The 16696-nt window shown below is 32.9% G+C and overlaps 1 protein-coding gene across 1 annotated transcript in view; it reads left to right on the top strand.

Annotated features, from left to right (window-relative positions):
- Positions 1 to 16696, top strand: part of Rttn (rotatin) — a 157393-nt gene that overhangs the window by 49169 nt on the left and 91528 nt on the right. The window contains exons 20-25 of the mRNA XM_076837051.2: positions 1146 to 1234; positions 1748 to 1865; positions 6551 to 6647; positions 7264 to 7332; positions 13892 to 14080; positions 14663 to 14902. Coding sequence (XP_076693166.2) covers positions 1146 to 1234; positions 1748 to 1865; positions 6551 to 6647; positions 7264 to 7332; positions 13892 to 14080; positions 14663 to 14902 — 802 coding nt within the window. The remainder of the gene's footprint in view (positions 1 to 1145; positions 1235 to 1747; positions 1866 to 6550; positions 6648 to 7263; positions 7333 to 13891; positions 14081 to 14662; positions 14903 to 16696) is intronic.

Raw genomic sequence — 16696 nt, forward strand, 5'->3', positions numbered from 1 at the left:
AGTACATGTTGTTTTCAGTTTGTACAATTTACTCAGAGAAATTAATCAAACAGTGTTTTTATAGATAGGTAAAATAAAAATAATACACGGTACCTGTTATTTTTTTAAAGGGTTTATTTTAAAAAAATAAATAACCAGTAATGCTGGGCCTAGTGGTACATGCCTATAATCCCAGTGGCTTGTGAGGCAGAGGCAGGAGGATGGCAAGTTCAAAGCCAGCCTCAGCAACTTAGTGATTCTCTAAGCACTTAGTGAGACACTGTCCCAAAACAAAAAATAAAAAGGGTTGGGGATGTGGCTAAATGTTTTAGTGCTCCTGGGTTCAACCCTGGTCCCAAGAAAACAAAAACAAAAATAAAAACAAAACAAAAACTGGGGATAATGGGAATTTTTTTTTCCTTAATAAGCAGTTAAAGGTAGTTATAGCTACCAATTCAGTATCAATATATGTGTGTTTGTGTTTTTCTCAATGAGAATATAGAAGAAAATTTGTCTGTTAGTTGTTAACTTCCAGCTAATTTTAAATAACTAGAGTTTCTGGTTCTAATAACATGTGTGCATGTGTATAAAATCTTTGTGACTTCTTATTACAAATGTAATATATGAATATTCATATTTGTGAGTTCATATTCTTTAGAAATATATTCAGTATATTAAAATTTCTTTATATTTGCTATTAATAATTTGAAGATAAGATTTTTTTATTGAAAAATGTTCTTGTTAGAACTCATATTTGCACATTAGCTTGTGGAGAATTCTAAATATTTTGAGTTGATGAAGTTGGAAAAGAGAACAAAGATTAGTGAAACAATATAAAGAAGATAATTTACCATGAATAAGTAAGAGATTCATTGGTACACTTAAAATTATAGTACTTAAGAGTCTGTACTAGTTCATGTGAGTATTTATTTTAAATTTCTTTTTAGGTTATAAAAGTAAGTTATACTTGTAATTTAAGTGGTTTCACATTGTACAGACATATATAAAGTAAAAAAAGTTTTTATCCTCCAACAAAAAAGTTTTTATCCTTCAACACCAGGTGTAACTATTTTTAATAGTCTGAAAATTGTGGATACCAGTTCAAAATGTTACTAAAACTACAAAAATTTTTATTTAAATTTTAATAACTTTTTTTAAACCTATAGATATTAAAATGCATGCTGCGGTGAAAAAATTATGCCTAATTGACAAGATAATTGAGTATTTAAATGAATGTGTGGGTCAAGATGGCAAGGTAAGACTAATGTTTAATGTTTAGATGTATTTTGGTGGTAATATTAATCAGTTCTGAAACTGAATTTAGCTGAAATTGGATGGGTACTTAGATTTTAATTTCTAAGTAATACTCACTATCTCACTTATGTTTTGTTTTTAAATTTCTAAAAGAGGGGTCTCTGTAAAGGAAGCCTAATCTTAAAATTCCTTTAAGAATATTGACCAAATTATATTGTTATACTGTGTGCATGTACAAATATGTGACAACAAATACCACAACTATGTACAACTATAATGCACTAATACAAAATACATATCCATAAGACATATATGTAGAAGTATAGCCGTAAGATATGTAAGTAGATGTTATGTATAAGCTTATTTCAGCAGAAAGTAATTACTAATTTTTATTTGCATTGTAGTTTCACATGACTATGATGACAAAGCATAAAGTTCAGAAAAAGACATGGTATATTCATCTCACTTTAAGTGTGGTGAAGGTAAAATAATGCTGTGTTTTCCCTCTGGCCAGGTTGTAGAATGTTTGGTTCAGCCCTGCCTCACGCTCCTCAGGAAAGTTTTATTTGCGGATCCAGTGATGCGTGTTTCCCTGTCACAGCAATCGTCTCTCTTGACCCTGTTATTCAGAGGTGAATAACATAAATAGCTAATAATTGAGACCAGCCTTAAGCTCCTGTTTATTCTTTTAACTGTAGGTAACATTTACTTCCCATTTTACTAATGGAACAACAACATTTCTTAGTATGCTACTAAAAATCTGCTCACAGTGGAAAGCACTTGCTGCTTTTGTGGGAGTTTCCCTGTGGTCCTATAACTGGGTGGACCTTAGAGCTGAAGAGATGCTGATGCCTCTGCCTGCTCTTTGTGACTTTATGTAGACAAGCCCTTTGGTGCTCAGGTGGGTCACTCTGGTCTATAGAGGAGTAAAGCTGCAGCTGCTGCCAGTACTGTGTGTCCCCCTACCCCCGCCAGTATCTGTTTCCTTTTTTCTTGTTTTGCTGTACTGTCAGATCCTGGAACCTTTCTTGTGGGATCCAGTGATGTCATTGGATTAGCATTGAGGCTATAGATCCAGACTGTGAGGGGTGGAAACTAGACCATCCTGAGAAACTCTTAAGAATTTATTCTATTGAAAGTTTTAACTGTGAGCTTTAGAAAAAAGTCTATTTAAGTTTAATAATGTGTTTGGATAGAAAAATCTTATCTAGTTGTGTCTTTTCTCTTCTGACTGTTCTTAAGATACCTTGTTAATTTTCTATACTATTTTATTTCCCAAAAAGGTAAATCATTATTTTTATGTATTCTATAAGAGGCTTTTTGGTCAAATATCTCATGTAGAGAAAAATGAGATTTATGTTCAAAATATGTTATTAGAATATAGTCATTGCATTATAGTGTTATTTTTTCCTGATGATTTCTGCTGCTCAAATGAATTGGATATAGTTTATTTAAGTAGTATTTGGCAAACAGACATATTATGTTTAGGTTTATAAAATTTTCAATAGAATGCAAAACTTTTGTAAGTTTAAATAGACTAATCATCTGAAAGAGGAGCAGTTGTGAATTTCTAGTTTTCCTTAATTGTGTAAATAACTGTGTTCCTTTTAACCTTATGCAATTGAATTTAGCCCTTAGTTTGCCTTTCATTTATAATTTTTGCTTGCATTATGTAGCCATTGAATTTACCAGTACCTATTAGATTCAAAAGCACTGTCCATGGTAATATAATCTGTAACTCTTAGTATTTAAAATTTTCTCTATATCATCACTGTTTATGAAAAATACTTCAGTGAATCTAAGCATGAATTATAATGTCTCTCATTAATGGATTAACTTCAGGATGAAATTAATTTTTAAAAATTTTTTTTATTAGTTATTGATGGAACTTTATGAATTTATTTGTTTATATGTGGTGCTGAGAATTGAACCCAGTACCTCACACATGCTAGGCAAGCACTCTACCACTGAGCCACCACCCCAGCCCCCAAATTAAGTTTTTAAAAAAATATTTATTTTTATTTTTTAGTTGTAGGTGGACACAATATCTTCATTTTATATTTATGTGGTGCTGAGAATCGAACCCAGGACCCCACGTGTGCTAGGCGAGCACTCTACCACTGAGCCACAACCCCAGCTCCTAAAATTAATTTTTTAACCAATTGCCCAACCAGAAAAACCCAACCCTCAGGAAACATTTATTGAGTACATATTATATGCTTGGTATGGTGGTTGGCCCTTGGATTATGTGGATAAGCATGGCAAATGGATCCTCAGGGAGCACATAATACTATCAGAGATTTTGGTAAATAAACAAAAAACACAGTATAAAAATCCCTGTACTGGGTTTCTTGGCACCAGAAGAAATTCTGGGTAGATTGTGTGGTGGAAAAACATCAGATAATGCTTCCAGGAAATGTGACATCTAAGCTGGAATTTCTGGATTTAAATAGGAGTTCAGATAGAGGTGATTGACTTCCAAATAGAGGGAGACCTGATTTTATGTGAGAAATATTGGTATATTTGATGTGGTTGGTGAGGGACAGCCGAGTTTGGAGAGCTCTGGAGAGTGGTGGGATGACACAAGGAGATAATTTCATACAAGGACTATCGGTCTTATTAAGGGTAGTGAGAAGCCATTGAAGATTGTAAACAGGGGAATACGTGCTTTAGAAAGATTGTTCTGTTGGTAACATGGAAAACAGATTGAAGGGGTATAATAGTTAAGTAAGCTCTTAGACACCATGCTTTGAATTACAAATTGTCATGACAGAAGCCAATGCTATACTCAGGAATAGACATCATTTATTGCACCATCATACAGTGTAGAAATTGAGGACTGGAGAGATTAGCAGTTTGGACAGGGTCATAACCAGATACATGGTAGAGGAAGAACAACTCAGCCTTCTGATCCCTATTTGTATTTTAAGTTATGACACACTCACCTATTTTCATTATAAAGTATCATATAATGCACTTAAAAATTAAAGTTCTGAAAATTTTCATTTTCTCCTTTTATTAGCACCAAAGAAGAATATTCTAATAATTGTTTGCCAAGTGTATCTGTAATGAACTTTTCTATATTCACATGTTGTACTTTCCAAACTGTATACTTCATACTGTATTGCTTCCTTTTTAACTAAAAATATATCTTCAATATCTTTTCATATTATCACATATAAATCTACTTTCTTAAAAGTGAAAACCTGCAAAGCAGCTGTGTGGTGCTTCAGTTTGCTCTTTAATGGACACTTGTTGCAGACTTCTCAACATGACAGTACCATTTGCATGATCATCTCTGCACATCTACTGTGACTTATGTTATAACCCTGGGTAAATTTGTCTCCAAATTGTTCTCATCAGTGGTGCTGAAAATGCTTCTTTCTAACTCTGCCACCCCTGAATGTCTCATTTAAAATTTTTCTTTATTTTTCATAGATGAAAATAATATCTCATTATTATGTGTCTACTTATTTTAGAGCAGTTCATTGTTTTTCATATATTGTATATTCAAATTTCTTATTTTTTGAATTGTCTATTTTTCAGGTGTATTTGATTCCTTTTAAGTGACTTGGGGTTTCTTTTTATAACAACAGATATAACCCTTATGCTTGTTTTTAGTTTTCTTCCAGTCTTTTTGTCATTTCTGACATATTATTTATACCAGAGATCGGCTTAAATATGTTGTGGAAATACATATAAAACTTTTCTGTTAGGGCAGTTGGGATTTTCATCATGCTATGAATAGGAGCTTTTCTAATTCCAGAATGGTCAAGTTGCTAATAAATGAGGTCTAAGTTAATTTCTAATCCTGAAATATATTATTGGCTCTGTCATGACATAAAATTTGAAATTCAAAGAATGGTATCTCAGAGGTTACTTAACTATTATTATACCTAAAATTATTTTCTACTCCTGTATTTTCTCCTAATATATTTAAAATGTTGTTTTTTAAAAAAATCTCTTTATCTAGAATTAATTTTGGTATATAGTATGTGCTACAGATCTAAATCTGTTCATTACCCATATCATGGGCAAATTATTCCAGCAATTTCTTATGTATTTGGAAATATTATAACTTATTTTATCTCCACTGAGAAAATGTTTACACAAATTAAATTCTTACATGAGTCCTCATTCTTTTACCTTGTAGATTATTATAATTTTTTATTATGCCAGTTATGTGATTTTTTTTTCTTGACGTTAGAAAAATATCTTCTTTAAAGCTAATTTCTATTCCCTTCAGCATTGCAAGTTATATTATATTGGCATAGGAAGTATAAATAAGGTATAACACTTTGGTAGACAATTCATAGTAATTACAAAAATATAAATGTTCTTGTCATCTACTCAGCAATTCAATTACTTAAATATATTCCATAAAATGCTCTCTTAACTTTACATAGATTTATAGGGAATCAAGTTCATTGTAACCATTGTTTTGAATGAAAAAATAAAGTGAGAAGCAATTTTCAAAAAAAAAAAAAAAAGCTAATTTCTAAAAAACACAAAAAACAACAACAAACCCCCTCCCCACCCCCCCAAAAAAAAAAAAAAGAATTTCTTGTTTCTGCTTCCCTGATTTTGCAAGTTCTATAGTATGTTATTACTTACTGGTATAACACCATTCCTGTTTGCTTAGAGTACCTTAGATTTCAGGCACTGAGTTATTGTAGCATTGCGAACATTATCAGAAGCTGAGATTTACCTGTGCTAAAGGATTTCACCAGGCCATTTAACTAGACAGGAAGTGGTCGTGCACTTAGCATGTGTCTGGAAGTTCAGACCATCTCCCTATCCATCATCTGGCCACAGTAAACAGGAAACAAAACCAGAACAACAACATAGCTTTAAACACAGGGTTTTAAAGTTGACTCCAGGTTCTAGGGTTACATGTTTGTAGTAAGGACAACAGTTATACAAAGGATCTTTTAGTGAGAAAATTTTATCTAGAATTAAATGACTTGGCAAAGCTCTCCTAGAAACAGTCAGTTTGTTTCTGTGATTACCTAAAACCAAACAGTATTTAGTGAGTGGGTCTCAGGTGTCACTCCTTGGATAGCAATGCCTGCATTCTCTGGAACTTACTAGAAATTCGAGTGGTAGTCTCCATCTTAAACAGACTGAATTAGAAACTGCTTTATAAGCCCTCCAAGTGATTTTCATACATCTGACAGTTTGAGAGCCAGAGTTTGAGTGATGTCAGTTTTTATTGGTTATTCTGCATTTCTCTTCCCTTCCATTTGAGATATTTTAAATTTGAAGTTCATTTTTTCTGGAAGTAAAAATATAAAATTATGCTCCTTTTATTCTTTAGTTTCCCTGATATTTCATGAAGATTGTACTGTAGTGACTGAAGTCGCAGCATTGTTTTGTCTTCTGTTATTTGATGAAGTATCAAGAATGGAGATGTGGTGAGATACAAGAATTTATATGTTTTTTATTTCTAAGTGTTTAAGATTTTGATGCAGTCTTATGCAACAATGTATGGAAATTTTAAAATTTGAGAATTCCCATGCTGACTGTATGTTCTATGATTTTTGGTTTGACTAAGCAGTTATTAGAAGACTAATTCAATCAAAAAGTCTCTCTGAAACTTTAATTTTGACTATTACTAAGTACAAAATTTAAAAGTTACTGCAATGGTTTTTGTCATGAATTTATTTTTAGTACATACCTTCAACTTTGTTGATTTTTCTTTAATATTTTATTATTTTAAAAATATGAGAAAATATTTAATATAAAAATGATTTTTATATATGATTCAGTGGGAAGGAGTACATTGAGTTCATCTGCTAGTGCAACCTCTGCATTATGTGGCTTATTTATTATATGAGATTTTTAAAAGATAAAAAAGAAGCATAATTTTCTCTTTAGAAGCAAATCCAGGTAGTAGCAAACATGTAACTGTACTAAATGATAGATCTAGTTCAAATCTTGATTTCATTTTCAGTCAAAGATGTAAAGCAAGTTATTGTTAGATAAAACTTTAGTATAAGTTGTTTCTTTTTGTTTTTCTTTTATAAATAGGTCTGTTAATCCTTCCAGTAATCCTTCTTTGCCATCAGTCTTCAGTTTGCCTGTTTCAATTTTTAGAAGGTAAAGCATTTATTTCTATGATTTTCTTGCATTACTGCTGAATTACTGTTACATAAAGGGAAAACACTCTAATTTGGCCCAGTTTCCATTTGGCATCTAAATCATCTAACTTGTAGTGCTTTCATATTTCCTTCACACTGGTGCTTGGGAGGTTTCAGTACGTACACATTTCCGGCACCAGTTATTGTGCTTTGTTATTATTCACATTTTCACAGAAGTTGAAAGAACTATACAGTGCACACCTACATACCATACCCTTCGGCCCTGAGTTATCAGTTGTTAACACGTGGGTCTAGTGGCTTTCTCCCCTCTCTATAGTAATAATAGACTGCTACTGGCTTCCTCATTACCTTCTACCACCCTCTACCACACCAAATGTAATTCTTATAAAATTCTGTTACTGTAGATTATTTTTCTGTTTTTTTTTTTTAATCTTTATAAAGTGCATTCTTGGGTTTGGCTTCTCTTGCTGGACTAGAATGGATTTATCAGTGTCATTGCATGAAGCAGTGATAGGTTCATTTTTCACTGCTATGTAGCATTCTGTACAACAATTTTGACATTGGTGGAACACTTGTTTGGTTTCCTATTTTGAGCTATTATAAATAAATGACTACTAGGAGCATTCTTAAACACATTATTGTTGTGTTAGAGTATGTTTAGATTTGTAAATACAACCTAACAATTGGTTGTGCTGTTTTACATTCCCATAAGTATTGTAAGAGTACTAGCTGCCCATATCCTCAGTATCCTTGGTATTTGCATCACTAGTCACAGTAGTCATTGGGTTTCGCTAAATCAAAAATTCATGTGACTACAATAGTCATTCTTAGAATGAGATTCAACATGTGGGTGCTGAGAGCTGCCCTAACTTAGAATCTCCATATCACAGATATAAAAATATGTTCCATACTAAGTGTGCCACAGGTATAGATTCTAGGTCCTTACAAGGTGAGTCACTCACAAGAGCCATAGTACCCAGTGTTGCTCAAAACTGTGGCTTCCCCTCCTGCAGTTATATCTTACTCCAGATCTCCTCTTCCAGATATAGGGTTATTTTTACCATCGGGAAAGCAGCTTGGTAAATTGCTGACATTCCAATTCTGTCTGGTTTCCCTGGGGAAAAGAGCAAGAGACTTAGCTCAAGATAAAATTTATCCATAGAGATGAGAAAGAATTTTTATTATTCCTTTACTCATAGTATTGTTGTCATTTAAAAAAACTGTTCTCTCCTGGTGGATGTGTAGAGCTGTCTCAAGTTGGTCATGACATATTACCCTTTGCTTGTTATTATTTTTTTCTTCTATAGACTTATTTTACTGTTCATTTTCCAACTTATTAGAAAGTTGATTACTATTAGCCTTCTTTTCATTAAAGCTACCAGTGTTCCTAAATATGACTTTAGATATATTCCACAGATTGATATACTATATTTTATTATCATTCAGTTAAAATATCTTCTAAGTTCACTGTGATTTTTTTCAACTCTTGGGTTAAAGTTAGTAAAAATTTAATTTATAACATTTAGTATTTTCTACTAAAATTTTATTGATATCTAGCTTATTTTATTGATATCTAGGTTAATTCTCGTGTCTTCAGAAAATCTTTTTTCTATTATTTTAAACTTGTGGAATTTGTCAAATTTTGCTTTATGGCCCAGTGTACAGTCTGTTTATTAAATTCTCCATGTTTACTTGAAAATAATAATGTATATGCACCAGTTGGTGGGTGCACTGATCAATGTATAGCAAGTGGGTTAAGTTTGTTAATTGTGTCGTTCAGAGCTTCTTAATATAAAATCTGCTTTTTGTAGACTGTCACATGTCAAATTTTTTCAGTTACTAGAGAAGTACATGAAAAATCTTCTGCAAAGACTTCGTATTTGTCCATTCTTGCTGTCTGTATTTTAAGAGTCTGTAATTAGTTATATAATATTTTGATGTTTTCTGATGGGTTATTTCTATCATGGTAAAGTATATCTCTTTATCTCTGGAGTGCTTCTTCATGTAGAATCTAGTTTATCTGTTATAGTATTGCTTCACCAGCTTTTATTTGGCTAGTTGTTTACATGACATATTATTTCATCCTTGTGGTTTTACTATTCTGTGTCCTTAATTATTTTTTTCAAAAGAAGTATATAGTTTTTGTTTAGTCTGATATTTACCTTTTAAATGGACTATTTTATTTTAATGCATTTTACATTTACTGTAATTACTAATGATTTTGGATACAAATGTGTTATCTTGCTGTTTTCTGTTTGTCATTGTGTCTTTTTTTCTTTGTCTTCTCTCCTGCCTTCTTGGATTGATTTTTAAAATTCGTCCATTTTCAACTGTTAGCTTGTGGTTATTCATTCATTTGTGTATTGTTTTACATATATTATTTCTATAAATTCTTTTACATGAATTATTATGTATATTTTATAAACTATAATCTAGAGATTATAGTTTACTTCCTTGAATACAATTTAGTATTTTTACTGTCTACCAAAACACAGACATTAGAATAATATTAATTGCTCATTTCCCTTTTTTCCTATTATCAAATATTGAAATTCTACACATAAATTCTCCAAGACATTATTATAATTGCTATATGCAGTACCTACTCATTCATATGTTTGATCTGTTATTCTTCATTCCTTCTTGGGTTTCTTTGCCTCCATCTGAGATTTTCTTCCTTCTATTTTGAAGAACTTATTTTTTGGTTTAATTTAGTGCCATTATATTAACAACAATGATTTCAGTAAGTTTTTTTTTTTTTTTTTTTTTTAATCTAAAAATCATTTTGACAGGTTGTGGTGGCTCATGCCTGTAATCTCAGAGACTCGTGAGGCTGAGACAAGAGGATTGCAATTTAGAGGCCGGCCTCAGTAATTTAATGAGACCCTATCTCCAAAAATAAAAGAAAAATCATTTTTTGTCAGTTTTAAAGTACATTTTTACTAGATAGAATTTTGGGTGTTGATTCTTTGTTGAAAGTTCTATGTCAGTTTTATTATTGCTTTTTTGAAGGAAATTTGTTTTCCGAGACCCTGAATTATTACTTCATCTAGGGCTCCAGCACTTTACATATTTATTTTTAAAGCAGTTATTTATGTGTGGGTTGTTCTTTGTCTTTTTTTCTTTTTCTGGCTGCTTTAAAGATGTTCTCTTTGTTTTATTGTGATGGGTCTAGGTATAATCTTTTCATATTTATGTTGTTTGATATTCATATGACTTGTCGAACTGAAATAATTTGCTCTTTATGTGATTTGAAAATTTTTTAGCTAGTATTTTTGTTTTTCCTTACTTTTGTAGTACTGGATATGTAACCCAAAGCTTGAATTTGTGATCCTCCTGCCTCATCTTGCCGGTAGCTGGGTGGCTGGGATCACAGGAGTGCACCATCATGTCTTGCTAATTAGTATCTTTTGAAAGTAGCTGCTTTGCCCATTCTTTTAATTCTTCGTGGAACATAGGTGGCATATATTCAAGATCATGTCACTATGGTAAAAGAAAAACATAAGATAAAATAAATTTAAACAAGATTGAGCAAAGAATGATTCATGAATTGGCAGCACTCAGACCTAGGAAGAGGGCTTGCAGTGTGGGCAGTGAGCTTTCATAGGCTGACACGGAAGTAAGATGAGATACGTGTGATTGGTTCATTGGCAGTTTCTGATTGGCATAGCATTTGGTTTCCGTTTATTGTTTATGCTGGGCTTCAGTTTGCTGTGTAGGTACCTAAAGAGCCAGAGCCTGCTGGCCTTCCAACAGGAACTATATATGATATCCTTTTCTGTGTTTTCTAGTTTTTCTTTCTTTCACTTTAGCCTGATTATCTTCTCATAACCTATCTTCCAGTATTTTTCTTTTTTTTTCAGTACTGGGGGTTAAACATAGGGGTGCTTTATCACTAAGCTTCATTCCTAATCCTCCCACCCTGCCTCTTTTTTTAAATTAATTTCTTTTTTTATTTTGAGATAGGATCTCAGTTGCTGAGGCTGAGGGTTTTAACTTGTGATCTTCCTACATCAGCTTCTCCCGAGTTATTGGGATTACAGGCATGTTCCACTATGTCCATCCTTTCTCTGCATGATTGATTTAGCATTAAATTCACATATCAAGTTTTAAATTTCATTTATAAAATTTCAGTTAGGAGCTGGGGTTGGGGCTGTAGCTCTGTGGCAGAGCACTTGCCTAGCATGTGTGAGGCACTGGGTTCAATTCTTAGCACCATATAAAAAAATAAACAAATAAAATAAAGGCATGATGTCCATCTACAACTACAAAAAAATTTTCAATTACATTTTTTTATTTGTTTCTGTCCTCTGATGAAATTCTCTATCATACTATGATTTTATTGAACACATTTAATACAATCATTTTAAAACTTGTCTGCAACCCCATATCTGTGTTGTGTGTGGTCTACAGGACCGTTATGGTAGATTTTTTTTTAATTCATTTTGTATTAGTTAGCTTCATGTTATGGTAACAAATGCCTGAGATAATTAACTTATATTATATCTTCAAACTGTAAATACATTTTGTTCTGTCCCTAGCAAGCCTAACAATTTTTGATCAAACATTGCATATAGCAAATGAAAAATTACAGACTACGGATATTTTCTCTCCCTTCACAGAAGACTTAATTTTTTCTTGTCAGTAGTTACATTATAGGCAGATGAGTTTGATTTAATCAGAGATTGAACTGAGCTGATTCAGGGTTTGGTTTCATTCTTTGTAAAGGCTAGTCTGTTCTGTGGTTTGCTCTCTTTTCTAGAGCATAATCCTTAAGGAATTTAAACTGGTGGGCTAGGATGTTTACCAACTCCCTATTTCTTGGCAAATCCTGTACATGCATTTTAAAATTTCTAGCCCTATTTGGCCTCCAAAAGTTTTAAACTGCTGCTCTCTCTTTGTTCTGTGAGCCTGAACTTTCTTTGTGATCAGAAAATACTCTATGGTATAAAGTTTTGGAGAATGTAAGACTTATTTTCTAGTGGTCTCATTAGAAGTTAATTTGATTGGTACAGGCTTTTCATTCATACCTGGAAGTGGAAATTTCTTCATTAACTTTTTCTAAAAGAGTCTTTCCTACTGTCCTTTTGTCTTCTTTATTAGGTCGACTCTTTTAAGGTGTGTATGCCAGCTTTGTACAGATTATCCTACAATGTGAACTTACATGGTTATTTCCTTAATTACTGGTGATGCTCAGGTTGATGACTTGATGCTAAAAAGCAAAAAATATGTGTTTTTTCTATGAAAATGACACTTTCAGATTTGTAAATATCCTGTAGCCTAACAGTCTTACACCATTCCTTTCACATCCTGTGATGATTCTTTCTGTATTCATAATTTCCTCAGGGGTTGTGCAAGGTGATCTAATCCTGTTGTTTCTTACACACGTATTAGATAGCTCTTCCCCTTCCATCCCCTTGCTGCAACATTACTATGGATTTTTCACTTTCTATTAAAAAGAAAAACAGAAAAAAACCCCTAGCCATTATCTTTATTCTTCTTTTGATGATCAAATCATTCCTCATTTATCTAGTGCAAGTCCTGTGTCCTTTTGGCATGGCCTCACGAATCCTTCAGTACTTCCATGCTTTCTAGAATAAAGAGATTCCCCAGGTACACCTTTGATTTCCATGTTTTAGACCAGCATCAGGTATTATTTCTCTAAGGAACTTTGGTGGCTTTTCATGAAAAGTTCCAACTAAAAATATCTTTACTTATTAAATTGTGCAGCCTGTCTGGCATATAGAATTATGTCTTAGTGTCTTTTATTGGGGTGCATGAAGTGAAAAAGAAACTTGGGCATCTCTTAGAAATCTTACCCAGTTTTTTTTTTTTTTTCCTAATATCAGTCATAAATATGTGGTCAGGGATTTGGGATCTATTTTATTAGAAGAAGTATTCTTTAGCATTGGCATATACCAAGCATTGCTGTCTATTAAACACTATTAATCTAACTTTAATTTAAGAGAAATTGCTGTTGAGTTTGTTCTTATATCTAAATATATTTTTTTTTGTTCTCGTTGAGTTTATTGGTGATGTAACTGTAAAGGGCTAATGAAAAATTGAAATTCAGTCACTTAGGGACCTCCAATCATAGGCAGTTCCTTTAGCCTTTTTGAGAAGCTTTATTTTGATCATCTGTAAAGTGGACATTATGGTGCCATCCCTGAAACTGAATGACTGAGCGATAAGAAACAGCATTTGGTAGAAGGCAGGCATTTGTGTTCTAGCTGAACACCTTTTTAGGTTCAATTCACTGTAGTCATGGAACCTGATTTCAAGGAGTATTAGTTATCTCTACAACACCTCTACTGTAACATAAAATGTGGTCGGTCCCCAAGGAAGCGTTTAATGAAGTATTCTTTGAAGTTTAGAGGAGGGGTGAAGAATAATTGAAAGATCATATAGAGCATGATAAACTTAAGGCAGCAGTTAGGAGAGGGATCCTCACATTATTGTGGCATGTGAAGCATACAACTAGATCTCGTTTGAACTCATCTTTTCAGTGGTATTTAAGAACTTGTAAGTTTGTAATTGTTTTATATATTTTCTTTTAGGTATCATCTGCCAGTTCATGTAATCGGCCACCATGCTGTGAGTCCTTACGCAATAGTTCTGCCATTATCATCTGATTTTTTGGCCTTGAAGCCTGTATCAGATATGCTGAGAATAGCTTGGAATCTGTCATGGTATCATGGGAGTGATAATCTACTGAAGCAAATGAACTCCGGAACTGACACTCAAGAGTAAGCTGTCAGATTTAGCAAAAAGCATTCAACAGTTAATTAATTATAATTAAATAGTTGGATTTTACTTTTTCACTTGATATTATCATCTGATTCTGTTTCTAATTGAAGGTAATTTTTTTACTTTGTTTTAAAAATCATATATGTTTATTTAAAACATCTATCACATGAACATTTAAATTAAAAAACATTGTGTTCTATGCTGTTGAAATATGAAGTTTGTTTAGTTAATAGACATAAATCATTGAAAAAAGTGCTCTGGAGTAGAATAAAACTCAATAAGAATATGTGGGAATGATATGACTGTGGAAATTACTTTTGAACATATTAATGTTTTGTCAGTCTTATGAATAAAATTATTGTATATTTCTGTAGGGAAGAAAAAGTTAACAAAAACACTTGGGATGCTGATGTGAAACTCTAATGTTGACAGATACATACCCATTTTCTTTTGACTATAAGACAACCTTTAATTTCAAAGAAAATGAAGATAAAACAGGATTTTTAGGAGAGTTTAGAATAGAAATAAATGTGGGCTTCCATATAAATAGCTTTATGTTGGTCTTTTTTCCTTTTGTCTAGATTTTTAGATACATTGAAGTTATCCACAAAAGACAGCCTCATTCTGAAGATAACCCACGCAGCCAGTGGGCTGCAGGACTGCTTCTGCTCCATTATTCAGGCCGCAGCCCACAGGGATGTTCGGGCTGCTATCACTCGGATGAGTTTTTATCTCCTGAATGACAAATTGTCTTTAAAGGGTGGCATTGGCCCATGTGGGGTTGCCTTGAAGTCTTTGGCTTGGCACACTGTGCTAAACAGGTCAGTGTAAGCTTAATGTTTCTGGTTTCAAAGACCTGAATTGAATTGTATTTGGGTTCTTCACCAAACCTTTGAAGATAAAGAGAATGTATTTTATAGTTGCTATCATGAGAAAAATGCTTTTTATAGAAAGAAAAAATCCAGGATTTGTATTACCTATAATAAATAATGATATCAGAAAAGAAAAATTTTAACTTAGGTAATATATTTTATAAGGAATTATTAATAAACCTATAACAATTTTATTTATTTTCCTAGCTTAGAAAATCTTATCCCACAAAAGTAAGTACTTAGGACAAGACAGGTAAAACACACTGAATGTTTATCCTGTCCATATTTATAAATGAGTCTTGATGTCAGTGGATTAATAGATTGGTACACCTGCCAAAGGCTGTTTTTGTTTTGTATTGTTCTCAAGTCAATTATCTCATTTCTCTTCTTATTCTGTATTTCCTGAAATTGGTTCTGTATAGCTTTGGTAGTAGTTACTGGAAAGACTCTAGTTTGAAATGTAGCATATTTGACTGGTAGCAGATGGCTGCATTTCAAAGAAGACTGATGAGTAGCAACTGTTAGCAGTTTTCCATTTTAGTCTTCACATGGTTTTAGTGTAAAATGTATAACTTTCTTAATAAAGTGTGCAGTTGTCAAAAATGTTAGGTTAAATGAGTTTTCAAAAAGTGAATGCCTTTACTAGTTTTGCTTTAATAATTAGAATATCTAATTAGGCTTTTCCTATCATGTGCTGGAACCACCTAGTACTACCTTGTGAGAGAGCTGATAGCTGAATATTCGTTCAGGGTCTTTGAAAATTGATTGTCAAACACAGCTACTTTTAAAAATTATCTTTACCCCTCACACATCAGATAGAGCATCAATCTCTAGGGAATATAAAGAACTCAAAAAGCTAAGCACATAAAAACCAAGTAACCCAATCAATAAATGAGATACTTCTCAGAAGATGATATACAGTCAGTCAACAAGTATATGAAAAGAATGTTCATCATCACTAGCAATTAGAGAAATGCAAATCAAAATCACTCTTAAGATTTAATCTCAATCCAGTCAGAATGGCAGCTATTATGAAGACAAATAACAATAAGTGTTGGCAAGGATGTGGGGGAAAAGGTACACTCATACATTGCTGGTGGGACTGCAAATTGGTGCAGCCAATATGGAAAGCAGAATGGAGAATCCTTGGAAAAATGGGAATGGAACCACCATTTGACCCAGCTACCCCTCTCCTTGGTCTTTACCTAAAGGACTTAAAAACAGCATACTACAGGGACACAGCCACATCAATGTTTATAGCAGCACAATTCACAATAGGTAAACTGTGGAGCCAACTTAGATGCCCTTCAAGATGAATGGATTTAAAAAATGTGGCATATAAACACAATGGAATATACTCAGCAATAAAAGAGAATAAAATCATGGCATTTGCAGGTCAGTGGATGGGGTTAGAGAAGATAATGCTAAGTGAAGTTAGCCAATCAAATGCTGAATGTTTTCTTTGGTATAAGGAGGCTGATTCATAGTGGGGTAGGGAGGGGGAGCATGGGAGGAATAGACAAACTCCAGATAAGGCAGAGAAGTTGGAGGGGAAGGGAAGTGCATGGGGTTATAAATGATGGTGGAATGTGAGGATCATTATTATCCAAAGTACAGGTATGAAGACACGAATTGGTGTGAATATACTGTGTATACAACCAGAGATATGAGAAATTGTGCTCTATAGGTGTAATAAGAATTGTAATGCATTCTGCTATCATATAAAAATAAAAAATAATGAAA

The sequence above is a fragment of the Callospermophilus lateralis genome, chromosome 17, assembly GCF_048772815.1.
Source record: "Callospermophilus lateralis isolate mCalLat2 chromosome 17, mCalLat2.hap1, whole genome shotgun sequence".
Classification (NCBI taxonomy): Eukaryota; Metazoa; Chordata; class Mammalia; order Rodentia; family Sciuridae; genus Callospermophilus; species Callospermophilus lateralis.